The sequence below is a fragment of the Amborella trichopoda genome, chromosome 9 (assembly GCF_054954075.1).
Source record: "Amborella trichopoda isolate Santa Cruz 75 chromosome 9, AtrichopodaSantaCruz75HAP2 v2.0, whole genome shotgun sequence".
Classification (NCBI taxonomy): domain Eukaryota; kingdom Viridiplantae; phylum Streptophyta; class Magnoliopsida; order Amborellales; family Amborellaceae; genus Amborella; species Amborella trichopoda.
The window spans coordinates 56,653,966-56,675,359 of NC_142344.1; the positions used below are offsets into that span (position 1 = coordinate 56,653,966).

The 21,394-nt window shown below is 37.1% G+C and overlaps 1 protein-coding gene across 5 annotated transcripts; it reads right to left on the minus strand.

The window, feature by feature from the left end:
* Positions 1–943: 943 nt before the first annotated feature.
* RPD1 (Ubiquitin carboxyl-terminal hydrolase family protein) lies at positions 944–18,480 on the minus strand. 5 transcript variants are annotated; one of them, XM_088848376.1, is made up of 4 exons: positions 16,911–18,471; positions 16,774–16,812; positions 15,965–16,059; positions 944–1,518 (listed from the first exon to the last, which is right to left on the minus strand). In XM_088848376.1, the coding sequence occupies exon 1, from the start codon at positions 18,396–18,398 to the stop codon at positions 16,959–16,961; it is 1,440 nt and encodes a 479-aa protein (XP_088704502.1). In that variant the 5' UTR covers positions 18,399–18,471; the 3' UTR covers positions 944–1,518; positions 15,965–16,059; positions 16,774–16,812; positions 16,911–16,958. The 5 variants fall into 5 exon arrangements, with proteins under 5 accessions (XP_088704502.1, XP_088704501.1, XP_020531379.1 ...); XM_088848375.1 differs by having other exon boundaries at positions 16,774–16,818; XM_020675720.2 differs by having other exon boundaries at positions 16,884–18,471.
* Positions 18,481–21,394: the final 2,914 nt, after the last annotated feature.

Sequence of the window (21,394 nt, forward strand, 5' to 3'; positions counted from 1 at the left end):
CATTTGCCCATTCATGCTGTAAGAAAAAGCAACTACATATAATAATTTCCAATTTAGCCCTAAATAAAAACTGACAATAATTAATAGTAATAAAAATAATAGCTTTCAATTTAGCCCTAAATAAAAAATGATAATAATTAATACTAATAAAAACAAACTTCTACATACTAGCTTTCAATAGGAAATGCATACAATGATGCTATTTGCTTTTAATACAATGAGGTAAAAAACATTATTGACTGTTTGATGCAAAATCTGAGGAGGGCGGTTGAGGATGTATCTTTAATTGAACATAAAGTCCGAAATAAAATTTCTTGAACGTTATGATCCACTTCAATCTATTGAATTTCACATCCAATGGCTAAAATTGATTGATTTTCTTGTAATAATAAAAATAGTATCGTAGTATACAATCCCTTTTTCAATCTTGTAAATCAAAAAGAAAAAGTTAGGGTTCATCGCATTTGTAAAAAAGATAGTATTTCACGATGTATCTCGTGATAGTAGTTTTCACATCAAAAAAGGGTGCAGAAAGTAGTGCAAAATGAATCATTTTTAGGGTTTCATCACGAGAATCAATGAACAAGTCTCTCACAAATATTGCATCTACTTCACGTGTACTTATTTATCACGTAATGAATGAACAACTTATTTCATTGGACACCAACCCAATTGTGATATGGCTTCATACATAAACAAAGCATTCAAAATCTTTCTCATTCTTAGCACTGTTTTATACAGCCAGTAGAATCCTTGTATATTGTTCAGTGTATGAGAAGAGCCGAGAAAAGAATGGTACATGTGTGCAGAATCCAAAATTTGGGATGCAATCTAATCAACTTAGGGTTAAAAACTAATTACACAGACAATAAAAAGAAGGAAGAAGAATTAGTTCAATATACATCAAAATAGCTCAGAAAAAAAATCAAAATCACACCCAAAATTGAAAATTTGAATAGTCCATTTCTAGGACTGGAACTCCTGTTTTACTAACAATATATCCAAACATGGGAATTGTCAATATTTTAATTGTTCAAGTAAACCCATTGAGCATTTGAATCTTCAGCATGCTAGAAATGCATAGCATAGTTGAATCTTGTCGAACTGCAACTAATAACAAGGTTCCAAATATTTCCATTAAACAAAGTCCCAAGTCCCAATCTGGAAAAAGTAAAAAAATCTTAATAATTAATAATCAGATTTTATCTAAACAAATATAAGAAGAGGTGACTCGATGCTCAACTCACAGAATGGAACCGTATCTGGTCCCAATGAGGATCTATCAGTCAAAAGAGAAAAAACAGACAAGGAAAAGAAAATAGAAATGAGCTGCCAATTAACAATATCAAGACAAACTAGATGTTCAGTAGGGATTGTATAGAATGATGCCATTCCCCTTCATCCACAAAGGTCACAAACAGATCCCTATGAATGTTTCAACCCCCAGCATTTTCTCTAGCAAACCCGGCTTGATTTGCATTGGACCCCAGTGGCATGGCAGAGCGAGATACCTTATGCCTGCAAAAAGAACATATGTTCACTGTGCATACACACAAATGGAGAGAGAGAGAGAGAGAGATCTAAAATACACTGTATCCAATAACTGAGGGAAAAAGTTTATACAAGTGCGAGGCTCTAAACATTCAAATTAGGGCGCACCTCAAAATTTCACTGGAAGAGGTTGGTTTGATGCCCAAATATCCTCAAATTGATCATCTTGACCTCAAGATGCATGGACATGAGAAAAAAATGAATTTCAAGTTTTGGAAATAGTGCATCTTGTAATGCATTTTTCAAGTTTTGGAAATAGTGTAATGCATCTTGTAATGCATTTTTCAACCATCAATTATCAAGATTTTCAAGTTTTCATAGATCTGCTCGATCTACACTATTTTTGAAGCTTTAAATTTTATAATTAGAGATGAAAATATATTTTAAGGCTATCACAAAGATTTAAGAGAGAGAGTGGAGAAAAAATCTATTACTAAACGACGATGATGAGAGAGACAGAAAGAGAGATATATGTTCAATATGCAATAAATAAATTAGAGGGAGCAGATCATATCTATTAGAAATGCTAGAAAGTGATATGAGAGAGAGACAAAGAAAGGTTCAATATGCAACAAATAATTACTTCGAATAGAAATGCTAGAAAATGAGTAGACACAGGCTATCACAAAGATTTGAGAGAGAGTGGAGAAAAAATCTAATACTAAACGATGATGATGAGAGAGACAGAAAGAAAGATATATGTTCGATTTGCAATAAATAAATTAGAGAGAGCAGATCGTATCTAGAAATGCTAGAAAGTGATATGAGATAGAGAGATAGAGAAAGGTTCAATATGCAACAAATAATTACATCCAATAGAAATGCTAGAAAATGAGTACACACAGAGATGTTCAATATGCAACAGATAAATCAGATAGAGATCATATCTATTAGAAATGCCAGGACAATGATGCTGAAGATGGGTGTGTGTGTGTGTGAGAGAGAGAGAGAGAGCTTGGTCCACTTTCTGACTTACAATCTTGATTGATTTCCAATCTAGAAAATGATAACTGTTGATGAGTAGTTTCATCAGGGTTTTAAAACAAGGATCGGTGCGGTGGCTTGCCCACCCACCAATCCCAATCCAGATCGTCCAGATCCGCAATCTGGCAAAACAGAAAAAGAAAAGCCATAATACCATTAGAGCACCAGACGGATGGTTTGAACCTCCGACCAAGTGCTATTTTCCTGTGCATGGTCAAGCCAACTAAGCTATTCCAACTATGTAATACAGTATTTGTATGTTATATTTAAGTAAAGATCTATTTTGCCAATTCCAACCAATAGCGGCAATGGCCTTGAACCATTCTCAATCTAGATCGACAATTTTTCATTCATGGGTTTCCCTTTTTATTAAGGATTTGAATCCATTTTATGGCTTTTCTCTTCACTATGTACGTTGGGTCAGTTTCGCAGTTGAGCTAGCTCCAATCTTCCAACGTTGGCATACTTACCGTCATCTTTTTAATGGTTTTTGTAAAGGAACAATGCTTCTTTTTTATACAAGGAAACCAATCTAGGAAATGAGGGAAAGAACGCAATGAAGATCATTTACTTACGGTACTAGAAAGTTATAATCACACCCAGCTATTCAATTTGAAATTAGATGGCTGGAAGCATTCCCATAAATCGAGCTCAAAGTCCAAGAAAAATTTCCTAAGCCATGTGACACCCTTAACCGCCCAATTTCCCATCTGACGGCATAAGGGTAACTGTGATCATCTCATACCAAATACAAATGGTCTTTGGTGTACAATCCCAAGAACTGAATGGCTTTTTACTTTGTTATCTATTAGTTACTTTGACGGTCGCTATGTAATTTGTGGATACTGGCTCACGAATAACTAAAAATAAACGGAAAATGAATTAGGAAAACCATGTACTATATATTTCAATTTAGGACACAGTTTCTATGAGTTCATGTAGAAATGAGCCACCTCTTAAAAATCGATTTTTGAGATGGATTTTTTGCCCTAATTTTTAAGGACATGTAATCTCTAACATGGAGATCATGAATATGAATAAATAAATAAATTTTGAAAATTAGAAATAATAATTTTACTACGAAAACATTTGGACCATTAGTTTCAATTGCTTTTAGATGGAACACCCATTTGCATCCATTTTTAAGATGGATGCTTTATACCACAAGGACCCCAAATGTAGAAATGCGGTTCCCACCGCATGAAACAATTTTTCTTCAAAAAATATAATTACTAGATTAATTTAGAAAATTATTACACATGCATGTGATACAGTGGTCATGTTTTCTGATCCAACACACGTGCAAATATGTCAGAACCAAGCCAAAGACAAGGTGATTAGGTGACAACACTTAGTGATTGAGTAAATCGATTGAGGATTCACACCTTCGACATTGTCACAAACAAAGTAATTGAATCTGAATCCTACAGGAAAACAAGGTTTCAAAGTTCACAAAACCAAAAAAGTAAATAAAATAAAATAAAGAGTTCCCCATTTCAATAGAAAGACAGAGAATCTGATAAATTCATAACCACATTTATTGTTTTTAAAGAAGAAGAAGTTACTCAACCACTCTCAACTACGAAGTAGCACATAACCAATCTCTGGCCACAAAATAAGGATCTAACAGCCAAGACAAATTGGATTTTAAAGCATAGCTCCTCAGATGTCTCTTCATTTCCACATTTAGCTTCGGAAATTGGAACGATAACTTACACATTGAAAAGATCAACATCACCGGAGCAGTCCCATATATAACAAGCAAACCAAAGCTTGTCAATACTCAATACTACCTAAGTAACCAAGAATTAGAAGTTAATTGCATAAACTGAAAAACCAAATGCAACAGCTTGTTTAAAAAAAATATCTGATGAACCCAACACTTCTAATATGCTCTTAACCTTAAATGTGTAAAGAAGTGTAAGTTGACGAAAGAACGAAAAATGAAACTTGAAACATTAACACCAATATGCAAATATGTCAACGAAAAATGAAAATTTACCTCAAAAATGGGTAATAAAAAGATGAAAAGACAAGCAACCCACTATTAAAAATGGAGAAACTATATAGGCAAATGTCAAAGCCAATAAAAAGGAAATCTAGGGCATTTTCAGGACCAAACTAATCACTGAGTTAGGAGTTGAAGAAAATTTTATCAGGAAACTCGATCCGTCAAAATCAACTCTCATGCCAAATCTCGTAATGATTAAGCCCAAGAGTGTCATGACTGATGCATGAGGAAGATTAACGATATGAAGCTCGTATCTCTCTCTCTCTCTCTCTCTCTCTCTCTCTCTCTCTCTCTCTCTCTATATATATATATATATATATATATATATATATATATATATATATATAGGTTATTCTAGAATACACCACGCTAATGGTGAACTTAGAATTTATTACTCAAATTTTTTTTTACCATAAAATACCCTTATATGGTAAAAAATGACTTTCTAATATAAATTTTTCATGTACTTTAAAAAGGGTATTTTATATTTTTAAAATCGTTCCAAAACTCAATTTCAAAAAGATTCCTTTAACTTTTTGAATGATGATTGGACTTTAAAGGTAAGCTAAAATTACAAAAATGCCCTTCTCGAAACACATGAGGTGTCGCCCTACCCCCCAACTATGTATACATGCTTGAAACATAGGATTTTCATGAGTGACAGTTTTAACTGAAAAAGTGGCATAGGTCCAGGAAATGCACACGCCTCATGTTTACCCCTATGGCCCATGCCCCATACATGAAGCTAGGCACACCACGTGGTGCGGGCAAGGCGCATCACTACCCTCGAAGGTGCGGGCTTCACACGCTGATGCACGGCACACACGCCTCGTGGACACCCCAGTGGGGGGGCACATGCCCATGTGCACCGGCAAGGCTCGACCAAGTCGGAACACGTGACGTGATGCACCGCAGTGGGGGCGTGGGACACATTACCGTGTGGCCACAAGGCCCGATGAGCGGTCATGAGGGGCCGACGAATGCATAAAAACCGTCCACGGGGTCTGACAATACATGGTCATGAAGCCCGATGAACGGTCATGAGGGTCCAACAAATGCACCATGAGAGGTCGCCCCATCCCCCCCCCAACTATGTATACATGCTTGAAACATAGGATTTTCATGAGTGACAATTCTAACAGGGAAAGTGACATAGGTCCAGGAAATGCACATGCCTCATGTTTATTAACCTCCCCCGTGGCCCATGCCCCACCGCGGGTGTAATGAATGCGCCATGAGGAACCGCCCCATCGCAGGGCACGGGCATGAGCCATGGGGGAAGTTAATAAATATGAGGCGTGCGTATTTCCTGAACACTACTTTTCCGTTAGCACTGTCACTCATGAAAATCCTGTGTTTCAAGCATGTATGTATACATAGTTGCGAGGAGTGGGGCGACCCCTCATGATACATTCGTTGGACCCTCATGACCGCTCACCGGGCCTCATGGTCACCCACTATCCGACCCCATGGCACGTTTTTTATGCATTCGTCGACCCCTCATGACCGTTCATCAGGCCTCGTGGCCACTGGGGTGATGCGCCCCACACCCCCCACCGCAGTGCATCACGTCAAGTGTCTCGACTTGGTCGAGCCTCGTTGATACACATGGGCATATGCGCTCCCCGATGGGACGTCCATGAGGTATGTGTGTAGTGCATCGGGGTGCGAGGCCCGCACAGCGATGGCACCATCGAGGGCAGTGATACGCCTTACCTGCACCACGTGATGTGCTTAGCCTTGTACAAGGCACATGGGCACGTATGGGGCAGGGGCATGGGCCACGGGGGAGGTTAATAAACATGGGGTGTGTGTATTTTCTGAACCTATGCCACTTTTCCCGTTAGAACTGTCACTAATGAAAATCTTGTGTTTCAAGCATGTATACATAGTTGGGGGGGGGATGGAGCCACCCCACAGCTATAGTGTCAGCCAACGGCTAAGATTTAATCTAGGCCGATCTGCAGGTTACGTCCTCATTGCATATTTGAATTCGCATTTTTTCTCTACAAATCCAAATCACTTGAAATTTTACGCGTCCATTCTTCTCATCAAGGCGCACTTAATAAAAATATTAAAAAATAATTTGCAAAACATAAATTGACCAAAATGCCCCCAAACTTTTCAAAGATATTTTGGTCAATTTATTTTTTGTATATTATTTTTTATATATTTTTATTAGATTATCCTATTTTTAATAAATAAAAGTGCAAAATTTCAAGTGATTTGGATTTGTAGAAAAAAAAAAAACAAATTCAAATACAAAATGAGCTCATGACCATTGGAACGGGCTCATATTCAATCTAAGGCCGTTGGCTGACATTGTAGTTGTTGCATGACGGTTTTACCTAAAGCCCGCCACAAACCTACGAGAGCCGTGGTGGTCCCCGTAATTTTTTGAGTGAAAATAATCACGTCACAAACATGCTATGTCCATGACGATCTTTAATCCACGTCGTCCGAAAAAATCGAAAGGCGCCGAGCCTATGGGCAAAAATACTTTCATTTTCGCGTATAGGCATTTTGCAATCTCTTCTTATAGGGTTTGTCTAGAGTTAACAACCCCTCAAAATACAAAGATTCAAGTTATAAGGGGTTGTGATGGGTGTATTTATTAAAACAATGATTATTTTTTTATTAAAAATTTATTAAAATAGGTAACTTTATCATTAAGCAATGACAAATTTGAAATTTTAACAAAAAATACAATGGAATTTTGGAAATTAGTGTGCTGGAACTTTATTTGTAGAGTGCCTTTGTTCTTTAGTTAAAATTTCAACTTTACCCCTTATGGAGATGACAAAAGTACCCTTTGTCTTGTAGCAATATTTACAAAATTGCCCCACAAAAGTATCTTTTTTTAAAAAATAGACTACAAAATTAATAAATTTACCCTTCACAACTCTCTCTATCTTGAACCTTTGTAATTTGAAGGGTTGTGAAGTTTAGATTATCCCATTAATATATATATATATATATATATATATATATATATATATACACATTTATCTTTGTTACAAGAAGGTCACATTTGCTCCTATTCATTAGATGCCAAATTGGACAACTTGGGGTGTATCACGAAGTTCAAAAAAAATCTTTTGATTTTTTTGCTTTGAGTTTATTCAACGGCGCACTCACAACCTCCTGCTTAAAATTGGATGGACAATGGTGGTGATCTCCTTGTACTAAAAGTAATCAGTCTCTTTATATATTTAATCCGAGTATTATCCCAACTATTTGGGATCAGATATACGAATCCTACTCAATCATCCTGCTCTATCAAGGGTCATACCTTCAGTCAGACTATAAGTCGCCATATCACTTCTCAGTACTTCCATCCATGTCCTTATGAGTCTTCACCTTGCCCTTTTAAAGCCTTCCACTTGAACCAAATCATCCCTCCTAACTGATGTCGTTCTACGTCGATGCTGCACATGGTCAGACCATCTAAATCTACTATCCCTCATCTTATTGCCTATTGGAGCTACCCCTAAGTTCTTTTTGATGTATTCATACTGACTTCTATCATTTCTTGTCTTTCCACTCATCCATCTCAACATCCTCATCAGCCACACTCATTCCATGGATATGTTGTTTTTTGACAGCCAACATTCTGTCCTATAAAGTATGGTTGGTCCTATATGCCAGCATTTATCTATTATAGAATGAACCAGCTTATCCACTTCTAAATTTCCCTCCAGCCACTCTAAAACACATCCATTCCAAATTTCCATCCCACTATCTTCCTCTTATTAGTGACTCTAATTTCACAAAGTGGAATTACCATGATTGGTATACCACATAGGAAATGTAGAGTGCTTTGAATCAAACTCGACAAAACCATATCATATCATGCCTGCAGTTATACATGTAGACAAAAACCACTTACACGTACAAAATGAAAAATGTAAGTAGTTAAGATTAAATCCAAGATAAATTTCAGTTACCAAGGAAATAGTTGAAATGGGATTAATGTCATTTTGTTGAAGTCTAAGCAAATTTGCATCATACGGGTACCATTGGAATTTTGTGACAGTTCACATTTTTTATATTTATGATGCAATAGCACTGATTTTGGATTGGCAGGGCATATGGTATGTGGTGCACCACAGAGGCGTGCACCATACATTCATATGATGAAGATCTATCCTACCCAAGTAAATTCCTATTAGGAGCTATGGTTATTCTTCACCATTAGGAATGGACTTTGAATGCTCCCATGATGTACAATATGCTGCAGCCACATGCTAGTCATATTGGTGGTTTCTAAGTTACCCTTGCTGAAAGTTCTACGTTATCCCTTTTGGAAATTCAAAATCTTTGGGATTTAGTTCCAAGTTAATATCAAATACCAACTTGGAAATTGGTACCATGTTTATACCAATAAGGATATTTGGAATTAGTGAAGCATTCGAAAATTTAGGAGGATCACCACAAAAATAATTTTTTAAAACTTTTATGTGAATGTGTAAATAGCCCTTATATTGCATGTCATTAGGGACTCTCAAAAAACGAGACCGTCACCTTTTGTACATTTATGTCAAAGATACCCCAAGCTATGGTTGTAAAACTGGCTAGCCGGGGTGATCATTTCCCCGCAAAAGATCCAAGGAAAATTTTCTCATTCCAAGCTCGGTAATTGGTACACCCGCAGCGACTTGATTTCACATTTGATGATCAAGGGTGATTGTAAACTTTTTTGTACTAAGTATTTACAGTCTTAATGTGTACTTAACATATTAAAAAATATCTACCGCAGTTTTACTTATGTATGGGTTATGAAGGAATTTACCCCGATTTTCAATAATTTGAAGATCCTAGAAGAGACCATTATAAGCTTCATTTTGGATCGTTGTAGTTCTGATCAAATCAAATTAAGTACCAAACTATAGTGGATAAATTGGTTATTCTTCATGCATTTCCTTTCTTTCAAAATATTTGTGATTTATCCATTTGCATATCTCACTTGCGAAAATATAATATACTTGCATGCATCATATAGGCCATGCGCCAGCCCGATAAAGAATTTTGTGGAAAAATATGGGCCCCCTAGAAAATAAGACATGATGGAGGCATACTATCCTATATATGGTACAGCTATATTGTTGGGTACTCAGACCCAACACCTACTGTCCATACTCCATACTCATCCATGGACTGTGGAGTTCATGCGTTGTTCGCTTTTAAGGCCACTCCAATATTTAAGAGGGACAACCACTCAAAAATATTCCGTTCCCTGTATGTGTATGGAATAGGGCACCAAGTCCCGACATCTACCATCCATGTTGAGGATGGTTGATGATAAGCTATTGCAAACTTTAGTAGCCACTAATTTGTTTTGGTTGGAACAATTACTTAAAAGTCCATCGCTTTTGGAAGCATGGTCAAATGATATTGGGCAAAAGCACCCAAGTACTATATTCGAGATAACCATAGTAACCAAACTCATTATGGTAAGGGTCAGACAGTGTCTCAAAAAGCGCTAGGCGGGTCCTAGGCGGCCTGAGGAGTCCAGGCCGCCCAACGCCTAGGCGGGCACCCAGAACCTGGGCGGCCCAGTTGAATCCAAATAAGGATTCTGCAGTTATGTCAGTATCAGTTATATGTATTGCATTACATAATTCAAATTATACTACATATTAGCATTTAGCACACACTCCATAAGCCTAACCATAATCCATAAGTCGGTTCATACTTCATATCCAATTAAAACTTAAAATTTTCCAACCAACCAAATTATCAAACCAAGTTATCAAATAGTATCACACCAATACTGCAATACACCACCATGATGAAGAAAACAAAATTGAGTTATAAAACTATGAAAGTAATACTTGAAGACTTAAAAGAATCTTCAATAGTTCAATACACAATACTTCAATCAAAGTTCAAATGAACTTAAAACCCTAATTTTTGGGCCTTAAAAACAAAAACAAATGACCAAAATTGCCCCTACCAAAAGTTATTTCCACCCCTGGGCGGGGCGTAGGCCCTAGGCGACGGGCGCCCGACTAGGCAGGTTATGTAGCGCCTAGGCGGCCACCCAGGGATCGACCGCCCAGATTAGCTGCCCTTTCGGACCGCCTAGGCGACACTGGGCGGTCCGCTTTTTGAATCACTGGGGTCAGATGCTATTAGTCAAACGAGTATACAATTGGGTTACTCTAACCCAACATCCATTGCCCATGCTTCATGGCAGTGGAGTTGAGCAACTACTCCCACCAAAAAAGATTTGAGCAGTTAAAAAATGTGGGCAACAACTCATCATCCACTGTCCTGGGATAAACATGGACTATGCATGATGAGCATAAGTACCCTGTTACATACACATACAAGGCATAAATATTTTCCACTAAGGAATGCTAATGGTGGATATGAGCAATCAATAGTAGACTCCCAAGATAGAAAATGTTGGAAATGAGGACGCAGAATAAAATTCAGATGTCGGAAATAGGAATGGAAAGAGTAAAAAATTCAAAATATGAAAATGAGAATACGTAAAATTTAGCCGACAGAAACAAGATTGTGGAGAGTAAAATTCATATGAGAGGAGGTAAAGAGAAGACCTGACAGGAGGCCAATTGAGTCAGACCCGAGAGGAGGCAGAAAGACCTAATCTGAGAGAGCCGGATTGAGGAGGAGAGAGGTCATACCTGAGAGGAAGGGGAGAGAGGAGGCAGAGATCCCCATAGAAGAGCCACTCAAATCCAAAAAACTTTGTATTTTGAGAGACTCTTGTGTAGATCTGAGTGTTTACTATGTCATAAAGCTTATTGTGCTCTGTACATAAGAACCTTTGGTGCTATGCAACGATCACCACTAACCATATCTAAGAGCCATTTGCGCTCTGAGAACAATCCATCACTGTGAACCTCAAAATCTAAGAGATCAGAGAGCATCTCGTAATCTCAGGTTATAGCCATTTGAGCTCAGATCCATAAAAGGAGGTGAGAAAACTGCAAAAGCATGTGGATAGAAAGGGAGGTAGAGAACCATTTGGGGAACATAAGACTGATAGTCCTATATTTAACATGTTTTGTAATTGTGATTGGGAGCCTAAACCTTACAGGTTCCAGCTGGTGGGGATTCACAAATCTATAAAGCCTTCCTCTCAGAATTGTAAAGCCATACTCTCATATCTGTGAAGGTTAGAGTCTTCAAGACATCAACACAGATCTAAGAAGCACTTTGCTCCTCTTCTTTGAGAGGAGAGAGTTCACCTAAATGTCTACTCTGTCCTCAGACCTTTGCTTCCTGTTCATTGAGATGAGATAGTTCACCTAATTGCCAACTCACTCCCTTCTTTGAGAAAAGAGAGTTCTGAAAATATGCAAGGATGCTTTATTTTTTTAATCAACAGTCTCATGGCATCAAACATAGTCCTTAGATTTTCCGAGAGGATAGAAACTCGGATGTCATTTTCTATTTTAATGTCAGTTCCTTCTAAATTGGTCACATAGATCTTTCACTTTTTGTGCAAACTCAATGATGGAGCCATTGCCTTGTTTACATCCTTGTAGATCTGCTCTCAATAATGCCTTTCTCGCACCGCTCACCTACTCGTGCACAGTTGCAAACCAATCTCCGGCTACTTTCGCTGTTTCCACATCTCCACATGAGGAACATATCGGGTCCACATGAAATTTCATTTGCATGTAGGGCCTTCCCATTCTGCTTTTACCATGCCACGAGCCTATCTTGGGCAATCGGTCTATGTTCAGGACAATTGAGCACCTCCCATTGACCTTGCCTTGCAAAGTACCTTTTCAGCCACACCTTCCAATTTCTATACTTTATTATTTTTAAGTGAGGACTTCAGTAACTATGGTACTTAACATTGACAAGACAGTTTCTTCTTGTTACTCTGGCAAAAAGTCTCTTAGTGAAACTTAATCAGCATACATCTTTGAGAGAGAACTAAATGTTTGACAAACTGTGGTCATTTTCTTCTTGTTACTCTGGCGAAAAGTCTCTCAGTGAAACTTACTCTGCATACATCTTTGAGAGAGAACTAAATGTTTACCAAACTGTGGTCAAAGCAGTATATACAATGTTTCGAGTACTCTATTAACCGCGATCATAGTGCGCCCTTTTAATGAAGAAACAGAGAAGAAGGAGAATCAACGGAACCCTAGCCCAAATGAATAACTGATTCCCAGGAAACCCTATTGACCGCGTGGAGGGATAGCAGAGAGTCCCACAGATGAGTTAGCCCAAAAGCAACTAAAGGGACTATTCTCTTACCTAAAAGCAAACAAGGCAGTAAGGAAAGGAATGGGCTTCACCATACTTGTTTGGAAGCCTCACTTGCGGCTCAGGAAAGACAAGAAGCCTCAAGCAATGTGAAACAATCACATAGAGGCAATCTTACTCACAAAGCAAACTTCGAAATTGGAACAAGTTTCAATTGAAGTAAAAAAATACTTGGGGGTTGTCTTCCCCATATTGAATTTTGAAGCCCAATGGCCTGGCTTTGATACCATGTTGAAAATAATATGCGTGTAAACTTTCATTGTTGATGGCAGCAGACAAAGAGAAGAGAAAAACAAACCTTTTTATTTCCAATAAACTTGGGCTTCGATGGAATTTATAGAATTTTCACTCCATCCATACTTTATCTCTCTAGGCCCAATGGCCTCTCTCACACTCCTTTCTCTCCTTACAAGACCCATTGGACCTACTTTTTCATTCCTCTAACTGTCTCTCTCAACTCTCACATCACCTCACATGAACCCACTCTCAGAAGAACTGTTTGACAAATCAATTTAATATTCAAATTTTTCAAAATCTGAAAAAAGGCATTGTTGTTTTTCTTTATATTTGGATAATATATTATCCCAATATGCATTGTTTGTGTCTGTTTGACTATCTTCCTATGTTTTAGAAATTTCATAGATCTAAAATATTTTACTTTTTTTTTCTTTTTGGTTTTTTGGGTTGGTTGTTGTGGTTGTTTTGTGTGTGTTTGTGTTTTTTCTTTTTGTTGTTCTTTCTTTTTTTCTTTTTTTCTTTTTTTTTTTGGGGGGGGGTGGGGGGACACAAATCATTTCCCCAAGTTTTTAAAACAGTCCACTAGTACACAGACTAGATGGACAAAATCCACATCCTTGATGGATGCCATTTTGGTTGGGCCAGTGAACAGAAAACATGTGAACATTTTAGCCATTTTTAAGCCATGCCTTCATCTATTGACCTTTCAGTCTAAGATAGTTTATCATGCTTATTGTGTATATTTAGTGTTATCAGTCTAAGATAGTCTAACAAACAATGTTTCATTGCACCCTACAACCGTGTCGATTTTATGAACAAAGTGAGATTAGAAGCTCCATAAAACTAGAATAACTAGTACTAAAACATAGAAACCATTATGGAATACTATCATCAACAACAAAATAATGTTAAAATCCCAATAGGACGGCTATCAAATTTTATAAAAATACCATGCAGCATAATTAGGGAGACAAGCATATTATCGCAAAGGGGTCGTTTGGGTACCTGGAAAAATAGGAAAATATATTATTGGCATCATACAGTACTGACGTAACACATTACCTGCAAATAGATTGTTACTGTTTGGGTAATATCTAGATTCAACCTCAGAAATACATTGCTATTGTTTGGCTATGTTTGAAGAAATCTGAAAAATGCATTACCGACATTTTGACTAGAAAATATTGTGTTAATTTTATCTATAGTAATCTGGTTTTTTAATACTTTTTTATTTCTTTTTAATATGAAATATTCAATTAAAACCACTTTGTTTTCTAATATGTGAAGGTAATATCTGGGTTGATTTTATCCGGCAATAATTACCCGGCAAGTTTGAATTTACATAAAAAAAAAAATTTAAATGCAAACCCATAATAACCCAATAAGATTCCCACCCTACTATTACTACACTTTATTCAAAAAAATCACATATTCCCAATCCCAATACTTCCACCGCCTATACCACTTCTCTCTCCTCCTCCACTTCCAATATTTCCACCGCCAATGCCTATTCTCACTCCTCCGCCACTGCCTGACCTACCACCCCCTGCTTGTTCTCTCTCTTCCCCCAGTTTCGATGCTTCCACAGCCTGCGCCTCTTCTCTCTCCTCCAGTGCTGCCTCACCAGTGAATGTAATACCACCTCCACCAGCGGTGCTGATCCCTTAGCCCCCACAAATTTCACATTTTTCCTTGAAAAAATGGATGATTTTAGGCATGCTTTCCTTGCTTTGTTTATTTTCCCCCTAAACACAAGGGATGATATGAATAAAGGTTGTAAATTTTGAGCAATTACAGATAGAAAGGAGGATGCACCAACATTACCAACCTCCAAGCTAGAGAGAGAGAGAGCGACAGTTTTAGAGAGACAAAGAAAATGAGTGTGAGACCATGAATGGGCTAATGCTCGGAAAGAGGATCTACTTTGAAGATGTGGGTTCTGGAAATCTGGCTAAGAAACCACCTGAAAATCGAAATCCAAGTAGGTCGAGTGAAAAACTAGGGTTTCGGGCCAAAATGGGAAACCACCAAGGAGCCAAGTCGAGGGATATAGTGCGAAGCCATATTATTGCAGGCACAACAAACAGAGTTTCTCAGCGAGAGAGAGGTAAAAGATAGCATGATGCGGACCTCAAATTTATGAATAGTATTTAATATTTTCTAGTGGGTCCGTTGGGGGTTTGATATTACCCGTCTTTTTTCGTAATACATTTTGTATGTAGGTGCCTCCCGTAACCAGTCTTGTTATAGGTCGATAGTATGCGGGGTCTTTTTTAGCTATTGGGGTGGGTAATAGATTTCATAATTTTCGAGGAAATGTTAGGAAATGTGTTTCATTTCCTGCCCACTACGTAGGTAACCAAACACTGGAAATGACATATTTCCTCGTAATCTATTTCCCCGTAATAGAAATACAGGTATCCAAACGGCCCTAAGCAAACAAAAGCAAATTTTGTGGCCATTAATCAAGGAGAAGGTGGGGGGGGTTTGGTTCCTGCATTGTAGAGCAAGAAGAAATTTGTTCAAATATGAAGGTAAATGAAAATAAAATAAGTATGAAATCTCTTAGACTGAAGGATTAATAGCTGAATGCCTGAGTTGTCTTGAAATGGCTTCTTACTTGTAAGTGTTTAATTACATAAGATAATAAACACCACAAAGTGAAAGGTAACAAGAAACAATAAACTTAGGTCCCCCGATGCCACATGAAACAACATAAGAGAGTTTATGTCATGCATTTACAAAAAATAAGAAGACAATTATATAATGAAAGCGTAAATGACATAGAGATCCAAGCAATCAAAACACTACAGATAGATTCAAAATATCAGTGACATTTCTTTGAAAGCAAAACATATCATTAATCAAACAGCAAATCAAAAGAGGACCAAAAAGTAGAATCAGCATTTAGTGGACCATGAGACATACCTCACCGAATGGAGTTGCTGAGAGAACCCTTCCAAGACATTCAGTTGTGAAGTTCAGGACATCTCTCGAATTAAGGCGTTCTTTAAGATGACATACTGAAAAAATAAAATGAAATACCAGAATCTTAGCAATGAGGTTTTAAGAAATTAGCAAGATAAAGAGAACGAGAAACCTAAGCTAGGAGAGGCAATGGGGAGGGCGGCGAAATGAGTTCAGATAGCAATGGATATCAGGAAAAGTTTTTAAAACTATAAAATACAAAATAAATAAATAATACAGAAAAGGAGGAAGCTAAAGAATAATGAGAGAGAACAATAAGAGGAAGTCAAATTAGAATAAACGACGCTTGAAATCTAACTTATGAAGCACTGAGAAAGGAGAGGCAGGTGATTATAGGAAAATAGTGAGCAAAGGGGATTTATGTGTCTTGGAAAGTGGTGCCACAGGCTGCGACCATGGTTTCAATTCTTTAGACTCTCACAATTGTACCACACAGCCATATGTTTGAAAATCAATTAGACTGACTGAACAATTGAAAAGCCACAGAATATCCATTTAGTACCAAAAACTAAGAAAGTAACCATTAGAAGCCATTGAACCACATGAATTTTTCACAACAGTTTAATCCTTGATAGTCACTTGTTATTCTATCTTCTAAAAAAATACTAATATAGCATGACAAAGGCATGGAACACGACCTTCTTGTATGCAAATCCCATATTTCAGCAAAATGTGACAGAGATAATGAAACAATGCCGAGTAATTAAGTTAAACCTAAATCAAAAGAACTCTGTAATGGAAGGAATTACTTTAAGGTTTCCGATCAAGCATCCCTCTCTTCAACATTTCTGAAACTAAATAGCAATTTATCAGCTCATTCTCATTAAGAAGTGTGAAAAAAATAAACCAAGGAACTCACCATCCAAGTAGCTGGTGAGAGATTCACCAGGAAGTTTTGAACTGGGCAACTGTTCTCCTCTGATAGGTCATTAACCTAATCTCTCTCGAACACAATTTCAGCCTCTTCCTCTATCTCACTGCCCGAATTCTCAAAATCCTCGTCAACCCAAGGGTCCCTCTCTCTCCCAATATCATTCCCATCCTCTCTCTCACTGCCTGAATTCTCCGAATCCCCATCAACCCAAGACTCCATTCCTGGCCCAGTATCACCCCCATCCTCTCTCTCACTTCCCGCATTGTCCAAATCCCCACCATCCCACGACTCTCTTTCGAACCCAATGCCACGATCATCATCTCTCTCTCTCCTCAAACGCCCCAAATCCTCACCCAATTTCATCTTTCTAGGGCTCATCATAATGAGCTCTGCAAGCCTCCTCCTCGCTAAATACAAATCGTTGGGCTCAATCAATTCACCCTTCCTATAAGCCTCTCTCAAGAACACAGTATGAAGCTTCCCATGATTCCCCCTCGTGGAAATGTAAAAGATTCCCTGATGCTGCAATAAAAACTCCTTCAGTTTCTTAGGCAAGTTCATGGCATTTCTAAAATGAGCAATTCTCTCTAAAGTGATCTTTTTCTCAACAGTTAAACTTAGAATCTCATGAATCATTGCAACTGCTCTCTTCTCCATTCTCTTCTGAGCTTCAATGGACCTCAAATCATAACCAGAAACATCTTCATAAGGAGACCAATAAGGCAACCTCTGCCATTTCCAAACTGCGATCTTATAGTATTTACCAATCTTAAACCCAGGTGGAAAGTTGATAATGAACGCAAACCTAATATTCTCTGCATCTTTACCTTTGGTTCGATACTCCATCTCTCTAGCTCGCTCAATTGCACAAATTGCTAAATTGGGGTCTTTCTCTACGAGCTCAATATACTTTGATCTTGGATCAGGTGAATCAATAAGCCTAAAATATTGGGGAAACTTAAGTAAAATGGTGAATTCGAAATCATCAGGTAAGCCTAAATCTCGACGAGCAACCCTAACATGTTCGAGCCTTAACCTCTGAGAATTCGACACCATAAGAAGCTTCCGGAGACGATTAATGGCCTCTGGTAGTTGGGCCACGAGCGCCTGGTTTTCACTACGAAATTGATCTAGGGCTTTTTTTGTGAGCCTGCTAAAGAGGATCCTTTGAACTGGGTGCTCGTAAATTTCAAAAACATGGGGAAATTTCAGAACAAAAGCTCCGGCCTCGAATTGTTTCAGGCCAAATCGACGGGCCAGGGCATCAAGGCGAGCGATGCAGATGGTTTGAGAGGGTTGAGAGAGAATGAGGTCCTGAAATTTTAGGGTTTTTATTATCTTTTTTTGGACTTCCATGTAGTTGTCGTAGCCATGGTCTCGAACTCTTTCGAGCTTTTTTGGCGAGCAAATGGCTTGGGAGAAGGGGCGTATAGAGAGAGGGGATAGAGAGAAGCCGAGGCGCTTCCATAATGAATTTCGCAAGGGGAAGAAATGGTGCATTCTAGATAGAGAGAATCCTTCACAGTGTCAAGGGTTAAGGCTTGAAGTAGGTACTGTCTAGGGTTTAAGCCTTCAAGGCATGAAGCAAAGAGAGTGAAATTTTTAAAAAATGGTGGTGTTATCGGCGGGGGATGCATTTCTACATTTGCGTCCCCTAACGTATAAACCATCCATTCCAAAGATAGATGTAATTGGTGGTCCCTTCAAAATAGATTGAAATGGATCTACGATGAGATGATTTATTTTTTATACAAAGATGCCTCAATCATCATTGAGTGTTAAATTTGAAATCAAGTGGTTGATGATGTGTCGTTATGCCAAATTAAAATTGTAACCTCCTTGTCCTAAAAATAAATGGGCTCATAATATACAATCCTAAAGATTAAAACAAGGGAAAAGATCATGTCAGCCCATAGGTTGACTGTTACAGTAAACGTCGACGCTCATATTGATGATGGTCAAGATTTCATTTCGTATCTGAATTTTTATTTTTTTTTCTACAAATCCAAATCACTGAAAATTTGAGACGTTTATTCTTCAAAAATAGTAGAATCTAATAAAAATAGAAATAAATAAAAATCGTAAAATGTAAATTGACGAAAATACTCACAAAAAGTTTCGGAGGTATTTTGGTTAATTTATATTTTACGAAATATTTTTTTGTATTTTTATTAGGCGCGCCTTAATGAGAATAGTGAATATTCTAAATTTCAAGTGATTTGGATTTATAAAAAATAAATAAATTTCAAATATAAAAAGAGGTTGTAACTGGGCCGTAGGCGTTTACTGTACCAGTCAATCTGGGCCGTAGGCGTTTACTGTACCAGTCAATTCGTAGGCATATGGAATCCACTCCCTTCAAAAAAATGGTCTAAATATTTATTTCAAACAAAAATTAGTTTTAAAATTTATTTATTTTTACATATTCATTATCTTCATGTTAAATATTATACACTCTTTACAAATTAGGGCCAAAACCCACTGAGGAATGAAACAAGTGTATTAGAAAACTAATCAAGTTTTATGCTAAAGAAGTCAACAACCGAGGCTATTTTTCTGCAAATGATTAATAAGTTTAGAGCAAAGGAAAAATACCTCCACATGATCTTTATTGATCTAGATAAATCACATGATAGAGTACTTCAATATTTAATTTTGTAGATATTGTAAAATAAATGAGTCTCCATACACTACATCAAATTGGTGAGAGATATGTTTGATAAAGTGTTAACTAGTGTACGAACAACTAATAGAGAGATTAGTGAGTTTCAGTGACAATAAGTCTACATAAAGTGTCAGTATGGAGCACATACCTTTTTGTTTTAATTATAGACAACTTAATTAGGGACCTACAAGATGAGGCATCATGGTGCATGTTTATATCGTTTTCATTAATGAATATCAAAACAGCGTCAACACTAAATTAGAACCTTGGAGGGATGTTCTAGAATCTAAAGGTTTTAACATTAGTTAAACTAAGATAGAGTATATGAAATGTAAGTTTAGTAGTAATAAGAGTAGATATGAGGAAGTAGTTAAGATTGACGATCGTGAAATACCAAAAAGATATAACTTTTGATATATTGAGTCGTTCATCCAAGAAAATTGAGAGATTAAGGTAGATGTCGAAAATAAAATTAAACCTAGGTGAACGAAAAAGGAGATGTACAATTGGAATTTTATGCGATCACGCACGTACCAATGAACTGGAGGACACGTTCTATAGGACAATTGTGATACCAGTTTTTCTCTATGGGGAGGAATGTTGGGAAGTCAAAAAACAACGTACCATAGAATTAATGTAGTGGATATGAAGATGTTAAGATGAATAAATGGGAAAACAATAATAGATAAAATTCGAAATGAATACATTTGAAAAAAATTAGGTGTGACACTAATAAGTGACAAGATGAGAAAGAATACACTTTGATAAGCTAACCATGTGTGGCGTTGACCCAATACAACACCTGCTAGAAAGTGTGAGTTAGTTCAAGTAGAAGGCTAAAAAATGACAAGGGGCAAACCCAAAAGGCCATGGTTGGAGTGAAAAAATATATGGAGACTTATGGGTTCACTGATAGTACGTCCCTCAATATAACATACCATGATTTGTACAGCCGATCCCAATTAGTTGAAAAATTAATGTGACGATGATGATAGCATCTTTGATGTTGAGATGATCAATTAAAGGGTTTTTTAATATCAAAATGATATTTTTCAATTGATTTTTAGAGTGCACCTTAATTCTAGAGTTTAAAATTACAACCTTATATAAACTTTTTCCTTTTTCATAATGTACATCCCTTTATTTCATCCGAGTAACTCGCTCTCCATTGGCCTGAGGCGACTCTGAGAACGTTGATCTAAATATTGGCTTGGTCGCAAATCTCGACCATCCGTCCCGTTCACTTCCATGACCGTTCCCTTGGATAGCGATGCATAGTGACTTAATTTTTGTACTTACTCATCGACAATCTCATGATTGCAACTCAATCCATAAACAATGAAATGAATTTATATGGTTTATAATGATGATAATAATGATAATAATAATAACAATAAAAAGTAATAAAATAATTAATTATTAAGTGGAATGGAAATTTTTCCAATTCTTATGCAAATTTAGTCTTACCCCACTAACGAATCCACTTTTCAAATATATATCTGATTATTAAAGAAATTGTAGATCGTGATTGGATTCGACTAATCTAGATTAGAGCCGACACGTTGTGGAACCCAGATTGGGCTCAGCTATCTTAGAATTGTCCAATTTTTTCAACAACAACACTAACTTAGACGATTCTATGAAAAAATATAGAGAATGGGTTGGGGCCTTGGCAGTATGAAAAAAACCATTATTGTCCAAATTTTTTTTATCTACGATGGAAGATGGTTAGCTTCAATCTAGAACATGAATTTTATGATTTCAAGCAATTATTTTTACTGTTCGATTTTAGTTTTTCTGAAAACTCTCAAATTTTCAAAATAATATTGTC

Excerpts from the sequence above, each read along its gene's own strand:
- RPD1 (XM_006857805.4), bottom strand. The coding sequence starts at position 18,398 with ATGCACCATTTCTTCCCCTTGCGAAATTCATTATGGAAGCGCCTCGGC.